Raw genomic sequence first — 17525 nt, forward strand, 5'->3', positions numbered from 1 at the left:
GGGATTGTAGTTCATTCACTCATAAAAGACATTAAGTACACAGTCTTGTACCTTTTTTAAACACTTCTTTCCTTCAAATCGAAGTTTGTAATGTTGTGATTCACCTCGGAGCTGGTTGGTTTGGTTCATGGCTTAGAAAACTTTAGGAAATGGAAAAAATGAATGGGAAAAACACTCCCGGAACTGAAAAATTAGACGGAAGAGGACAAAAATTGCAGACCACCTAACACCCCAAATATGATTCAGCTGTGTCAACGTCCTTTTCACTGATCCATAGTTTTGCTAGACTGCTGTTTTGTTCTTATTTTATTAAAATTAACTAGTCTTCTACTTTTAGAAGTGGCATCACATTTAAGGCTGTAGTAGTACAATGTGCCATCCCACCCTGCAGCTTTCATGGACACTGGAGCTCACAGCACGTCGCCCTTGGGGGTCCGGTGACATTTCAGCGCAGTCACTACGGTGCACAATGAACGACTGAAGTGCAGAGCAGGTCTGACAAAGGCCACGCTGTGGAGGTGTGAGATCACGTCATCTGAGCTGTTTATCTAAAACAATTCTTTTCGACTGTTGGGTCACAGGTCTGTTCTGATAGGGTCGCGGACAGCAGGCAAAAACCAAGGTAGGAAATGATACAGCTCACACAAACCTGAGAGTGTTTGGAAACCCAGTGCCGCAGAACATTCAGGACTCTGTTAGTGGCAGCTCTGCGAATGAGGAACTCTTTGTCATACGATTTCTCCGGGTTGGTAAAACCTGAATGAAGGAAAGTAGGAGAATTTTGTGAGTGTAGAAGTGACGTCCTTCTCAGAGCGATGTCATGACTGAACACAGACCCCATGGGAGATCTGTTTCAGTGGCGAGGGCAGCTGTCTAACCCAATCAGTGTCGTCTAACCTTGCAGGCTGCTGTGTCCAGCTGCTGCTGCTGTGGCGATGGCAAACGCAGACGCTGGGGACACGGCACAGCGGGAATTCTCCGGAGACTGACCTGTTAGGACACAATGAGAGAGAAGAGCGTAAATGAGTTGATTCACAAAGAAAGATTAAAAAGTTCCCTCAAAAATGCTTTGTAATGACATTAGCATTTTATCTACCAACTGTGTAAATGTTTAAAGGGGACATATCATGGAAAACAGAGACGAATTATCACAACCATGAGCTCATTTACATATGACCACCCACATTAACATCAGCCCTCTCATAATAATAATAATACATCTTATTTGTATAGCACCTTTTATACACCAAGTACAGCTTAAAGTGTGTTTTACATATCAGCCATTAAATGTTAAAGAAAAGGACTGCGTTAAATTAATGTTTTAAAATATTAGGAAACAAAAATTCAAAATATATATATTCAAATTAAAATTAAAACTATTACAATACTAAGTAAAACATGAATTTACACAGAAGTAATTAAAAAAATTAAAAGTAAACAGTCACACATACATAGCTACCTACATATGAATCAAATGCTAATGAAAAAAACACGTTTTTAATGTTCTGATGCAGTTCAATGTGAACTGTGCTGGTATGCGGAGGTTAGCCAATCAAAAGAGAGGTAATATACAAAGCTACCTTAGCTAAAACAGATTGTGGAAAAAGATCATAAAAACTAAACTACAATTGTTTTAGGTGCAAGAAGCCTTGGCTGACATTTTCGGTGGACTTCGTGAAAAATATAAAATGTTACAAATGCGTAAAATCTATTAAAAATGAGAGAGCTCGTACCTGTGAGTTGTCGGTAGCGAAGGTGTCGTGGGGTGGATGGGGACCGGCATGGTGACATGTCTGCAGAATCACTCGATGCAGGCGTCTCAGGAATAAACTTGTCCAGTGATATTGAGTCCAGTACAGCTGCCAGGAATATAATACAGTATGGAATCCATATTATTCATATATCCATACTATCTATCTATCTATCTATCTATCTATCTATCTATCCATATTATTCATTCATCCTTCTATCCATATTATTCATCCATCCTTCCATCCATCTATCCATATTATTCATCTATCTATCTATCTATCCATAATATTCATCCATCCTTCCATCCATCTATCCATATTATTCATCTATCTATCTATCTATCTATCTATCTATCTATCTATCTATCTATATTATTCATCCATCTATCCATAATATTCATCCATCCTTCCATCCATCTATCCATATTATTCATCTATCTATCTATCTATCTATCTATATTATTCATCCATCTATCCATATTATTCATCCATCCTTCCATCCATCTATCCATATTATTCATCTATCTATCTATCTATCTATCTATCTATCTATATTATTCATCCATCTATCCATATTATTCATCCATCCTTCCATCCATCTATCCATATTATTCATCTATCTATCTATCTATCCATATTATTCATCTATCTATCTATCTATCTATCTATCTATCTATCTATCTATCTATCTATCTATCCATATTATTCATCTATCTATCCATATTATTCATCCATCCTTCCATCCATCTATCCATATTATTCATCTATCTATCTATCTATCTATCTATCTATCTATATTATTCATCCATCCTTCCATCCATCTATCCATATTATTCATCCATCCTTCTATCCATATTATTCATCCATCCTTCCATCCATCTATCCATATTATTCATCTATCTATCTATCTATCTATCCATATTATTCATCCATCCTTCCATCCATCTATCCATATTATTCATCTATCTATCTATCTATCTATCTATCTATCTATCTATCTATCTATCTATCTATCTATCTATATTATTCATCCATCCTTCCATCCATCTATCCATATTATTCATCTATCTATCTATCTATCTATCTATCTATCTATCTATCCATATTATTCATCTATCTATCCATATTCATCCATCCTTCCATCCTTCTATCCATATTATTCATCCATCCTTCCATCCATCTATCCATATTATTCATCTATCTATCTATCTATCTATCTATCTATCTATCTATCTATCTATCTATCTATCTATCTATCTATCTATCCATAATATTCATCCATCCTTCCATCCATCTATCCATATTATTCATCTATCTATCTATCTATCTATCTATCTATCTATCTATCTATCTATCTATCCATATTATTCATCCATCCTTCTATCCATCTATCCATATTATTCATCCATCCTTCCATCCATCTATACATATTATTCATCCATCCATATTATTCATCTATCTATCTATCTATCTATCTATCTATCTATCTATCTATCTATCTATCTATCCATCCATCCATCCATCCATCCATCTTATCCATTCATCCATCTATCTATATTTTTCATTCATCCATCCATCCATCCATCCATCTATCCATATAATCCATCCATCTATTCATCCACCTAACTATCCATCCATCTATCTCATCCATCCATACATTCATCCATCCATCTTATCCATTGATCCATCTATCTATATTATTCATCCATCCATCTATCCATATTATCCATCCATCTATTTATCCACCTATCTATCCATCCATCCATCTATTTCATCCATACATACATATCATCCATCCATGCATATTATCCATCCAACCATCCATCCATCCATCCATGGATAGATCTGTCTATCTGGTTAGATGAACAGCTCAAAACAGGCAGATTGAAAGAGAATCTGAAGATCTGTGAAAATTGATTTAATTCAAGCCTATTAGACAGTCTGATCAGATCTGAAGATCTAAAGACCTCCCATCCCATGTTTAATGAGAGGGTCAAGTGAAGCTCATACAATCATGCCAGTTGGCTTCCAGAAGAAATTCTCTCTATCCATTGGAGTGCGTTAAGTATTGTGAGACTCATTTCAAAATACAACAGAAACCGAAAATGAAACTGTATTTCTCACGTCACTGTCTGTGTTACGTCTGTTAAATAATCTGTACTCATTACTTTTGGGTGGACAGAAATTCTGGTCACAATATCTACACACATTTCTGCTCATTAATTTGTGTTTTCTGAACAGCCAGTTGGGGACCGATACTGCTGTGGAATTATTTTAATACATTATTACATTACCGCAAAGGGTGCTATCGTGGACATTAGAGTGAACTTTCTTCTTTTACAGTGAGTTATCTCTTTCAAGTTAACTACTCTCATGGCGGAGCAACAGTTTAAAGAACAGTTTGATGTTAAAGTCAATATATTTATTGCAGCTTATCTGAATAATAACACCAGGGACATGCACAGACATTTTGGGGGGCAGGGGCTCAAGTGGGGAGAAAGGAAACTTCTCATAATTATTTATTTAACAAAATGTTTTTAAACAAAACTTTAATATATTAGCACAACTCTGACTTCCTTACCAATTTATTTTAATTCCCTCACACTCACGCACTTGTTTTATACTCAGCAAATCTCTACAAAATAATCAGTTCACACAGAGACCATGGTCTTCTTTAGTATTCACTAGGTTTATCACAAGAGCAGGCAACAGCAAAGGAAACTATGCCACAATGTGCATGTTTTCTATGCTACTAGTTTCAAGTATATATTTAGAATAAATGATTGCACCAAGGAGAGAGACATAGTTTCACTAATAATTTGTTTATTTTGTACAAGGCAATAAATCGTTTTAATTCTTTTGGTGTTATTGGACCACTGTATCATGTAAAGATCTATCAGCATACAACAAACTAATAGAATGGATAGTTATTAGATGAGGAGCCTACGATCAAAATTATGAAGGTACTGTTTAAGGCAGGACACTTTTTCATGTAGTGGTAGGGATGGACAGATCGATACTAAAGTATCGATACTTCCGATACTGATGTGGTATCAAGAATATCGATCCTCACATAAAAATATCGATTCTGAAGTTGTTGTTTTTTTAACTAGTGATCTTATTATTTAGATAACATGAATGTTAATGCATCTCATAAGCTTCGAAGTGGAAAAGAATAATTACATTAGCGAATAGTTGCACAGGCACCGGAACCATTTTTTCTTCCGCTCATCTTGATGTGCATAAATGCTAAAATACACCAGCAGTCAGACAGCACTCACCCTTTCAGTCATAGTGCTCGTTCAAAGAGGGAGCAGTGCTTTCCTGAGGTAAAAACAGCATCTGGAGTTATTTACCCTAAGTATTGACAAACCTAGACGTGACGTATTATAATGGGCTTGTTTGACAATTTTTACAGGCTTATTTAAATTCAGGGGTGTTAAAACATTGATAATGATCTTTAATCCTCATTAATAAATGATACCCTTATGAAAACTACCCATGGATTTACTGTAGTAATATTGTATTAACCATGACTAGTAACCACGACTGTAGTAACCATGTTTTTTCTTTCTTTTCTTTTTGGCAGTAACCAAGGTTTTGATACAATTAACCATGGTTTTGCTACAGCATTACTGTAGTATCCATATTGTAACTTGGTTTTAGTAATAGTAACCATATAATAATATCTATGGTTAATTCTGTGGTTTTATATGTTGCTTATACTTACTAATTTTAAAAGGTGAACAAAGCAGCCTAATCATTTTTTAATTTCTGCTTAGGCCTTCGGCCTAAGTGCATCCGGAAAGTATTCACAGCGCTTCACTTTTTCCACATTTTGTTATGTTACAGTCTTATTCCAAAATGGATTAAATTAATTATTTTCCTCAAAATTCTACAAACAATACCCCATAATGACAACGTGAAAGAAGTTTGTTTGAAATCTTTGCAAATTTATTAAAAATAATAAACGAAAAAAATCACATGTACATAAGTATTCACAGCCTTTGCCATGACACTCAAAATTGAGCTCAGGTGCATCCTGTTTCCACTGATCATCCTTGAGATGTTTCTACAACTTGATTGGAGTCCACCTGTGGTAAATTCAGTTGATTGGACATGATTTGGAAAGGCACACACCTGTCTATATAAGGTCCCACAGTTAACAGTGCATGTCAGAGCACAAACCAAGCCATGAAGTCCAAGGAATTGTCTGTAGACCTCCGAGACAGGATTGTGTTGAGGCACAGATCTGGGGAAGGGTACAGAAAAAGTTCTGCAGCATTGAAGGTCCCAATGAGCACAGTGGCCTCCATCATCCATAAATGGAAGAAGTTTGGAACCACCAGGACTCTTCCTAGAGCTGGCCACCCGGCCAAACTGAGCGATCGGGGGAGAAGGACCTTAGTCAGGGAGGTGACCAAGAACCCGATGGTCACTCTGATAGAGCTCCAGCGTTTCTTTGTGGAGAGAGGAGAACCTTCCAGAAGAACAACCATCTCTGCAGCACTCCACCAATCAGGCCTGTATGGTAGAGTGGCCAGACAGAAGCCACTCCTCAGTAAAAGGCACATGACAGCCCGCCTGGAGTTTGCCAAAAGGCACCTGAAGGACTCTCAGACCATGAGAAACAAAGATTGAACTCTTTGGCCTGAATGGCAAGCATCATGTCTGGAGGAAACCAGGCACCCCTCATCACCTGGCCAATACCATCCCTACAGTGAAGCATGGTGGTGGCAGCATCATGCTGTGGGGATGTTTTTCAGCGGCAGGAACTGGGAGACTAGTCAGGATCGAGGGAAAGATGAATGCAGCAATATACAGGGACATCCTTGATGAAAACCTGCTCCAGAGCGCTCTGGACCTCAGACTGGGGCAAAGGTTCATCTTCCAACAGGACAACGACCCTAAGCACACAGCCAAGATAACAAAGGAGTGGCTCCGGCACAACTCTGTGAATGTCCTTGAGTGGCCCAGCCAGAGCCCAGACTTGAACCCGATTGAACATCTCTGGAGAGATCTGAAAATGGCTGTGCACCGACGCTCCCCATCCAACCTGATGGAGCTTGAGAGGTCCTGCAATGAAGAATGGGAGAAACTGCCCAAAAATAGGTGTGCCAAGCTTGTAGCATCATACTCAAAAAGACTTGAGGCTGTAATTGGTGCCAAAGGTGCTTCAACAAAGTATTGAGCAAAGGCTGTGAATACTTGTATACATGTGATTTTTTTTTGTTTTTTATTTTTATATAAATTTGCAAAGATTTCAAACAAACTACTTTCACGTTGTCATTATGGGGTATTGTTTGTAGAATTTTGAGGAAAATAATGAATTTAATCCATTTTGGAATAAGGCTGTAACATAACAAAATGTGGAAAAAGTGAAGCGCTGTGAATACTTTCAGGATGCACTGTAAATATAGAAAATAATAAAAAGTAATAATTTAAGTTACTAATTTTATCCAAAGAATTTGTAAAAATTCAGTTCATTAGAGGTATCGGTATTGGTATCGATATTGGCAATACTGGCCTAAAAGTACTTGGTATCGGATCAAAAAGAAAATAAGTGGTATCGCCCATCCCTATGTAGTGGTCAATTTTGAGATTTTGGTCTATTTTGCTTCCATGTCTTCTACTCTAATGGAAAGAAAACTTCCAAAATACACATTTAGATGGTGTTTGTTTTAAGCCTACTACCCTCTGTCTGTTTGCATCTGTAGATTTCTTCTAAATGAACCAAACCAAGCTAATCTGCATATTTAAACATAACATTTCAGGGGAAAAGACTCTTGATGTAAGTCATTAACTGGGGAAGTTCTGTGGTGATGTGCTTTACTTATTTTGTTTATCCTATTCACCTGCAGTGCCTTGTCAAATGTATGCAAATTAGCGCATTTTAATTAGTTAACACCTAATTTGCCTATCAATGTGGCGATTTTGATGATGTTATTAGACACAAATTTTACTGTATTCACCTGTAGTGTCTCCATTAAGTACAGTACATTAGCCTGTATGGCCATGATATATTGCCTTAGCTAAACTTTAGCTAACTTATTACATTAGCTCGTAGCTCATGAGTCATGCATGTTAGCAAGACACAAGTTAACTATATTTGTCTTTTGGCTTTTGGCTAATTAGCTGTAAAGTCCAGGCACTGGTAGCTTAGTCTTTTGTTCATCACCACTCACCTCCACACAAGCCAAGAAAAACACAACTGGGATAGGAGCTGGGAGGAGCTGCTGCCTGACTGTCTGTATGTCTGATGTGCTGATGTGTGCTGCACGGAAATGCGGAGGGAGAAAGAGGGAGAGATAGAGAGAGGGGGAGAGAGAAGGAGAGAAAGAGAGAGAGAGAGAGAGAGAGAGGGAGGGAGGGAGAGAGAGGGGGAGAGAGAGAGAGGGAGGGAGGGAGAGAGAGGGAGAGATAGAGAGAGGGAGAGATAGAGGGAGGGAGAGAGAGAGAGAGGGGGAGAGAGAAGGAGAGAAAGAGAGAGAGAGAGAGAGAGGGAGGGAGGGAGAGAGAGGGGGAGAGAAAGAGAGGGAGGGAGGGAGAGAGAGGGAGGGAGAGAGAGAGAGAGAGAAATAGAGGGAGGGAGGGAGAGAGAGGGAGAGATAGAGAGAGGGAGAGATAGAGGGAGGGAGAGAGAGAGAGAGGGGGAGAGAGAAGGAGAGAAAGAGAGAGAGAGAGAGAGGGAGGGAGAGAGAGAGAGGGAGGGAGGGAGAGAGAGAGAGAGAAATAGAGGGAGGGAGGGAGGGCATCGTAACGTGACAAATTCTCATCTCCCGACCTGATATTTAGATTTTTTATTCAATAAATATATTTGTTTGATCTCGAGGAAGATAAAGGGCAGGTGCTCAAGCCCCCTTTGATGTCTATGTGTGCACGTGCTTGAACAACACATCCAGTTAAATGACCCAGACTTTTGAAGGTAACTCTATCGCCCCCTTGAGTACTGTAACACAGTACTCACAGAACATGTTTAGCATGTTCAACCTGACCGCACGTTGGCAAAAGCCTCACATCTGCATAAACGTACTTGCGTAAAATATGTTTCTGGTCGTAAGCTCACCTCGTCTAATACTCCGTCTCAGCTTCCCACAGAAGGCATCTATACGTGGCAGCTCCCCGCCCTCCTCTGGGGTGGAGGGGCCGAGTTCGGGGGAGCTGGGTCCGCGGCTGAGGTCCAGCGGAGCTTTGGTGCACGTGGGAGGCGGCGAGGAGATGAGAGGGTTGTAGGTGGACGTGGGACTGCTTGCTGCAGAGGACGTGGATGGCGACAGGTCCAAAACTCCACCCTTACAGCTCACAGGAGAACTGAGGGACAGCTTGCGGGAGTGGATGGGGGAAGACGTGCGAGACGGGATGGAGATGGGCGGAGGGGACGAGAACTTGCGCGACAGCCGAGGGGATTTGTTGTTGAGGTGCTCTCCACTCCAGGGGCCTTGATTAGTGGCAAAGAAAACCTCGAGGGACCTAAGTGGTTAACGTAAGACAGAAAATGAATAAATGAATATCAAGACCTCATGTGCCCTTCTAGAAATACAAATGTATGTTTAAAAAAGCACATTAATCTTCACAGAAAGCCCTGCCTCAGGACTTCCCACATCTTAACAGTCAGAAAGCACTGGCCGCATAAATATATCTACCGCTTTATTAAAGATATAGCAAATCAACACCGTTTTCCTGATTGTCTCATTTCAAATTTGTCATGTTTACAGCACGTCAGAACCATGAGCTCATTAACATTTGACAAGCTGACATTTACATATTAACATGTAACATTATTACTCATTTCACATGAGAAGAGGTTCACCAGTCACAACAGAGGTCATTTGTTACATACAAAACCCTTAAAGGGATAGTGATAGCCCAAAAATGAAAATTCTGTCATCATCTTTTGTGATCTATGGAAGAAAATAAGTCATACAGGTTTTGAAGAACATGAGTGTGATTAAATGATGACCGAATTGTCACTTTTGGGAGAACTATCCCTTTAAGATACAGAAACAAAAACAGCATGTTTAAAAAGGGTCAAGGAGAGGGTGGAAAATATTCATGAAAAACTAAATTGCGATTGAATCTGGTGAAACAAACTTTGACTAACGTTATTAGTGGACGTCAGGGGAATAAAATATTCTACCTAAAATTAAAAAAAGAATGTCAAAAGTGCAGAATATGACCCCTTTAAGCATGTAAAACAAAGGAAAAAGGTAGAGACATGTGATGAGTTACTTGGACTGGTCCAGCGCAAGCCTTGTGATCTTCAGACTGTAATCTGGACAGATGGACGAAATGGACAATCGATCAGATGAATGATACTGAACCCTGTGAGCGACAGTGACGAAGAGGACAGGAGGATTGTGGGAAGTACAGGACAGAGGGAGAGAGTGAGGGTGAGTGCTGTATGCCACATTTAGTACGCAAAGATGGATCCAAACTGTTAACATTTATTATGCATACTTTAGTGCACTACATGTTTTAGTATACTATACAGTAAATAAAAGCAGGGCATATAGGCCGTAACTAGATTAATTTCCTTTCACATGTGTAATTATTTAGATTAGGTCATAAATGGCTCTGATCCATAAACTATAAATATACAATATAAACTAGAAAATAAAGAGAGTACAGCCAGTTGGAGACTGATACTGCTGTGGAATTATAGGCACTTTTAGCACTGAGCTTCTATGATCCCGTTTCCACCTGGTATTAAGATGTGTTTCGTGTGATCCGATCACATGTGGTCAGCCCTAAATACAGGTCTAAACGGGATCTAAAACGTTTTATGATTGGATCACAAAAACCACATACGAATGTGTGTCCACATCACATTTGAGGTGTAAACGCTAATCCATCCTGTATGCATCCCGGCAGCAGTGAAGCTCCACCCCTCACCTGTCAATCAACCGCTGTGCTAAAACAAGAGTTTTAAACTTTGCTGTTTACGAGCGGCTTTAAAAGAAAATAACCGTCCGATCTGAAAAACAGTGCACCGTTTTTTTCGCGCTTTCTTTGTCTTTTCTGACTTTGTTGCGCTTTAATGTCATGCAGTAACACACTGACATAGTGACTGATGTATGTTGTCATGAAACAGAGACCCTCCCCTCCAAATCCGAGCACAAGTGGTCACAGGAGACGCATTTAAGTGACCAGGTGTAAACAGCGATGTGTCTCACCTGACCACATGTGATCAGATCACCTGAGACGCATCGTAATACCAGGTGTAAACGGGGCCTATTAAGTAGTCTCGTTAAAATATATTTCACACTCTCACTAGTTTATTTAATTTGACTACTAACAATGTTCAACATTGTATGTACATGCATCATGGGAGATTTATGGCATTTTGTCATGAAAATTCCCACCAGTGTCATGATGGAAATGTTTTACGTTTTTGAAATAAAAGGTTTGACCCTTTTGTCTTGTTAAGACTTATTTCATAGCTAACAATTTCTGCATCCTAAATACACACAAATAAATAATATTTTCACACTTTGTGTAATCTGGCAAAATTACAGCTTGACTGGAAATGACGGCCAATAAAAAAAAGGTGATATTTCCCTTGATTTTACTTTGTTTTCTTCAAACACCATTTGTCTCATATTTTATCTCAAGCATGATCTTCACTGGCACTTTTGTCCACTTGGTTAACAAGTATACTAACTTTTTTTTGTTGTTGGATTTTCCCCCTTTTTTTTTTCACCCAATTTGGAATGCCCAATTCCCAGTGCGCTTTTTAAGTCCTTGTGGTGGCGTAGTGACTCGCCTCAATCCGGGTGGCGGAGGACGAATCCCAGTTGCCTCCGCGTCTGAGACCGTCAATCCGCGCATCTTATCACGTGGCTTGTTGAGCGCTCAACTCACCACACCGAGAACGAACCACATTATAGTGACCACGAGGAGGTTACCCCATGTGACTCTATCACTCCCTAGCAACCGGGCCAATTTGGTTGCTTAGGAGTCCTGGCTGGAGTCACACAGCACGCCCTGGGATTCGAACTAGCGAACTCCAGGGGTGGTAGCCAGCGTATTTTACCACTGAGCTACCCAGGCATAATTAAACATAGTTTTTTTCTAGAAATCATTTTCACACAAATATTGAAATTATTTATGTTTATTTCACTATTTGTTTAGATGATCATAGTTTTAATAAAAACATTATAATGGATTTTCATAGTTTAATATTGAAAGTCTGGGTCTTGAACAAGGCTAAAACAGTGAAATCTGTGCATAGAAGGCATTTGGAAAGTAACAAAAATAGATGATGCAGACCTGGCAAAAAGCTTCCAGTTCATGTGTGTGTGTGTGTGTGAATATATATATATATATATATATATATATATATATATATATATATATATATATTTTTTTTTTTTTTAAAGAATATTGTAATATACATTTTGATTGCTTATATGGCCCAACCCTAATGACTGGTATTTAGGCAATGAAGAATTTGTTTCGAATGATTGACAACCAAACAGTATCAATCACAGTAACAGAATGGCTAACTTTTGCATTTCCTAATCCAAATCCAGATGAAACTGCTGCCGTGACAGAAACCGGATGTGTGCACTCTCACCTGACAGGTATAGATGTGAAGGGTTTCTTGTAGATGTCGGCCAGTTTGTCCATGACCACAGCAGAGGTGGTAAAGATTCGGTAGGTGTGCAGAAAGGTGTTGAGGAAGTCGATGGACAGGAAGCGCAGGTCCGTCAGTCTCTCCAGAAGTCTCTCCACGCTGGCGTAACGGATCTGCGGTACCTTGCAGGAGTTGAGGGTCTTACTAAAACAGATGTCCACGTCGTCTTTATGCAGTCGAGCATCAGACCTGTAGATCATATTTATGGACAAATAGTTTCAATTTTTATGTGGCAATGTGGTGTAAGAACAAAGTTGAACGAATGCCATTCAAATTGAATCCAAAGTCTGGACTGATTGTGTCTTACTTGATCATGTGCGGCACAGTGACTTTGGAGTTGTCTTCAAAAACGCTGGTCATCAAGCCATTGCAGCGAATGTTGTCAATGCACTGTGTTAATGGCACAAAAATGTACAAATAAATAAATATTAAAATGTCTTCATTCTCTATACACTTGTAAAAGGAGCAAGTTTGAGCAAACGATACATTATTGACCTACTTGTATGAGCCAATATTAGCGTTTTTAATTATCATCATTAGGCTGATATAACATGACTTATGTTTTCCAATTCATATATTTTACACTTTTTATACAAAAGTATCAAACCATTACTCATCTTTACTGTACATTGTAATGTTTTGATGCCTGATTTTGTAGTGTGAATGCTGATTTTAACCTCGTGAGACCCCCGCGTCCACATGCGTGGACATTGTTTTTTGGCTTTGCTATATACAACGCATAATTTAAATGAATAAAAACTGACTGAATACTGTTCACAAGACTCTAGACTGTCATTAAAAGGGTTAAACTTCTGGAGCACAGAGTCACGTGACACAACAGCATGCCGTCGATTTCCGTAAAGCACACCTACGGATGCCGCGCCAACAAAAGTGCCTCCTTTGGTAAGAAACCTCTAACTCTTTATGTTGAAACCTGTTTGGTTGTAAAGAGTAGAGTCTCTAGTTTCGTTTGATATGCAGCTTTAAAAAATCTGTGAATTTTTCGCTCATCAGCGCGCTGATAAACATGATGTCCACATATGTGGAAACTGGCACTGAATTTCCTCAAAAGTAGAAATGTTAATTATTTTGAATAACTTTCAACACTAACACATCTGTGGTCATTTAGCTTCATTTTTATATGTGTTTTGTTATATTTTAATGTGTTATCACTGTGCAATACTATTCTATTCATTAACATTAGCAAATGCATTCCTATATTTATTCTGCATTTTCACATTGAGAATCAATGGGTTCATCCAAAAGCTGAAAATGTTGCTTTCAGAGGCTTTATATGGAGTTAGGATGAAAATAAGGTGCATTTCAAACTGTTCTGAGACCAGTGCAGACAGACAGCACACTGGAGGTTAAGTCATTCACTAAATAGGGAGCAAGGGAGCATCCTATAGCTCTCTATGCAGTTAAGTGCATTCACTCCTAAAATCTGATCAAAAGTTCAGTTTCAGGCTGCAGATGATGTTTGGATCACTCAACATGTTTGACAGACATGAGACAATGATAATCAGTACATAGATTCAGAATTTATAATGTATCGTTTTATTTTAACATGGTTGGCAAATCTGAATTTTAGTCCTGAACTTAGTCCTGCTGTCCACATATGTGGACATCCATTTTTAGGAAAACTATTTACTATTTACTTTTTTATATTGGTGCATCCCTAGAGAAAACTAAATATAGTATGCAAAATCCTTTCTAGTAAAGTCAGTAAAAATCTATTTATGTCTATGCAAATATTATGAAAACTGATATCTGAAAATTAGAACCTCTTAAACAAGAGGGCGTATGAACGAGAGAGATTTTACAACTACACAAATGTCCCTAGAGTCTCTACACCATGACAAAACAAATGTTTGCCCTTTTTGCCTGTTGTTTGGTTTGACTAAAATCTCTGTATTATGTTTTTTTGGGAGCTAACCTTGTAGTGGGCATCTTAAAATGAATTAGTTAAAAAAATAAATATATTCCAGTAAAAATTAAAAATTATTTGTATTATTATGGAATAATATTCCAACAAAAAGCTTGTAAAATCACTGTCTGAAACTCTCCCTGAGCATTATATTTCATGTATATATATGTGTGTTTTTACCTGGCTGATGTCGCTGGTCCAGGCAGCTTTTTCCTGTCGAGATGGCGCGAGCAGCACGACGGAAAACGGCAGACCATCGGCAGGTTCGACCACGATTTTGAACTCCAGATGGTTGAATCCTTGACCAGCAGCATTATCTGAAGAGTGCAAAGAACAGAGCAATTTATACCGAACGGATTGTCTACGTTAAAGTTTATTTAACAATATTATTAAACAAGCAGCCTATTGCAGCTTAAAGGAATATTCCGGGTTCAATACAAGTTGAGCTCAAATGACAGCATTTGTGGCATAATGTTGATCACCACAAAAAGTCGTTTTGACTCGTCCCTCCTTTTCTTTAAAAAAAGCTAAAATCGAAGTTACAGTGAGGCACTTACAATGGAAGTGAATGGGGCCAATTTTTGGAGGGTTTAAAGGCAGAAATGTGACATTACATTAATTCTTCTGTTAAAACTCGTGTATTATTTGAGCTGTAAAACCATTTTAGCTGTTTAGAGTTTGTCGACATTACATTGTTACGGCAACGAAGTTGTAAAATTGGCTATAACTGTACAAAGAACAGGTTGTATTGTGTAGGTGAGTATTTTAAAGTTTACCCACTGGCCCCATTCACTTCCATTGTAAGTGCCTCACTGTAACATCGATTTTAGCTTTTTTTTAAAGTAAAAGAAGGGGCCAGTTAAAATATATGTTTTTGTGGTAATCAATTATACCACAAATGCTGTCGATTCAGCTTGACTTATATTGAACCAGGAATATTCCTTTAAAGATAACATGAAATCAAAATTGACCACATTTACTCTTAACAAATGTTTCTATTCTTATTGAGCGTGATTCAGCAGCTCGCATCATTTCATAATATTTCATCAGAATGGAATAACTTTCTCTACCTCTAAAATGACTTTCAAGGCCGTGTGGGTGACGACAGATAATATTAACCAATAATATCATAGCTTAACTTTAACTTTTCCATTTCACTCTACATTACTTCCTGCTGAATGTTCTGTTAAACTTGAAATAATCATTATTATGTCAGTCAATCTTCTCAGATCTTATCCAGGTGCTATTGTGATAAACAATCAAGCAAATAGACAATAAAACATTATTGAGCTTTATGGGTGTTTCTTCAACTTCAGGCACTTTTAGCAATGTCTTAAGACATTTTTACACTCACACGAATTTTGTAAAATGTGTCTACTAACAATGTCGAACAGTGTGTGTACATGCATCACAGGAGATTTATGTCATTTTTTCATGATAATTCCCAGCACAGTGTCATTTCAGGCACATCTCAAATTCTGTATTGAGTTTAATAGAATTCTGTGCTGGAAATGATGCTGATGGAAATGACATTTTTAACCTTTTTCAAATAAAATGGCCAACTCTTTTGTCTTGCTAAGTCTAATATCATAGCTTTCATTTCATGTATCCTAAATACATGAAATTAAATAACATTTTCAAAATTTTTACATAATTTGTCAAAATTGCAGCTTGATTGGAAATGACATCCGATATAAAATGATATTTCCCCTGATTTTGTCTCAAGCATGCTCTTCACTGACACTTTTGTCCACTTGGTTAACAAGTACACTAATGTTTGAAAAAACTTTATTAGGGGCAAAATTGTTTGGTGTGTGGAAATGATGCTGCAATTGTGGAGAAAAGTCGTAATTAAATTTTTTTTATATAGAAATAACTTTTACACAACAAATATTGAAATGTTTGTTAATTTAACTCTTTGTTTAGATTATCATAGTTTTAATCATTTTTTAGAGTTTAATATTCAAAGTCTGGGTCTGGCACAACGCTAAAACAGTGAAATCTGTACATGAAAGCCATTTGAAAAGTGACAAAACTATATGATGAAGGCCTCTTAAAACTATCCGAGTTAAAGAATCACCCATATAAACTGTTGGGTCTGATGTCACACTTACAGTCTTCATCATTAGCGTCGAGCTCTTCGATGAGCGTGCACTCTATCAGAGATAACGTGCCTCCTTGCTGTAGTTTAGAAGGAATGTAGGTACTTCATTATAAAGCAATAAAGTTAAATTACATGAAGTGTTGATGAAAAAAAAACTATTCAGAGCACTACTCAGAGCAAACAGTTAAAGGAATTGTTCACCCAAAAAGGAAAATGTCAACATTTACTCATAATAACCAGATATCATTTTCTTTCTTATATGAAGCAAAAAAGGAGAAATTGTTATTCACTGAAAATCTTCCATATTCTGCCGATCATCTATATACAAACACTTATATTGTTATTTTTGGTTGACTCACTTTGAGCAGGTGCAATTTCCCACCGGAGGTGCGTGTGCAGATGAGGAAGTGTTTGGTGAACAGAAAACACTGTCGTTCACCCTCTTTCCTGAGAGATAGTGAACCCAGACGCACTTTACTGAGTTTACCCTTCTCCACAGATGGTATCTGAATCAGAGAACCTACAGGAGAACCACACACTCATTAGACACTCATTACAGAGAGGAAACAGAACATTAGAGATCACGGAGGGGTTGCTGCCGGCTGCCGAGAGCTGGAGGAGCCGTGGCCGTCCACCGAAGAAGGGGAGGAGCGGTTCCGTCCGCCAGGGGCCGGAGGACTTGCTGCCGTCCGCCGGGGCAGGAGTGAGCTGGCATCCGCCAGAAGGTGGAGGAGCAGTTGAGGACCGGGCGACAGCGCGTCTGGGAGCCGGCAAACAAGTTTTTCTCTCTCTGTCACTCCGCCTCGCTCTTTACCTCTCACCTTTCCCTCCCCTCGTCTCTCCCAGGGCTCCAGAAAGGCGGGGAAGACCTGCTGGCAGGCATGGCCGGAAAGGCAACGCCCCCCACTCCAGGAAGGGAGGAGATGGGAGTGCATCATGCCAGGGGTTTCCCCAACCTGAGTCGGGTGATGGAGGAGTGTGACGAGGAGGACGGCGGGGCCGGGCCGTGAAGACACAGCCGGCCCTGAATTGGGCTAATCAGCTGGGAGGGGGATTATGATGAGCCGGAGGCGCCAGCTCGAGAGAGAGAGAGAGAGAGAGACGCAC

At 38.9% G+C, this 17525-nt stretch overlaps 1 protein-coding gene across 1 annotated transcript in view; it reads right to left on the minus strand.

Moving 5' to 3' along the window:
* rasgrf2a (Ras protein-specific guanine nucleotide-releasing factor 2a) overlaps nt 1–17525 on the minus strand; it is a 43366-nt gene that overhangs the window by 8518 nt on the left and 17323 nt on the right. Inside the window, exons 10-19 of the mRNA XM_051686348.1 lie at nt 16778–16938; nt 16429–16495; nt 14495–14631; nt 12695–12777; nt 12328–12576; nt 9981–10073; nt 8818–9221; nt 1734–1859; nt 898–990; nt 650–756 (exon numbers count right to left, since the gene is read on the minus strand). Coding sequence (XP_051542308.1) covers nt 650–756; nt 898–990; nt 1734–1859; nt 8818–9221; nt 9981–10073; nt 12328–12576; nt 12695–12777; nt 14495–14631; nt 16429–16495; nt 16778–16938 — 1520 coding nt within the window. The remainder of the gene's footprint in view (nt 1–649; nt 757–897; nt 991–1733; nt 1860–8817; nt 9222–9980; nt 10074–12327; nt 12577–12694; nt 12778–14494; nt 14632–16428; nt 16496–16777; nt 16939–17525) is intronic.

This window comes from Myxocyprinus asiaticus, chromosome 43 (assembly GCF_019703515.2).
Source record: "Myxocyprinus asiaticus isolate MX2 ecotype Aquarium Trade chromosome 43, UBuf_Myxa_2, whole genome shotgun sequence".
NCBI lineage: Eukaryota > Metazoa > Chordata > Actinopteri > Cypriniformes > Catostomidae > Myxocyprinus > Myxocyprinus asiaticus.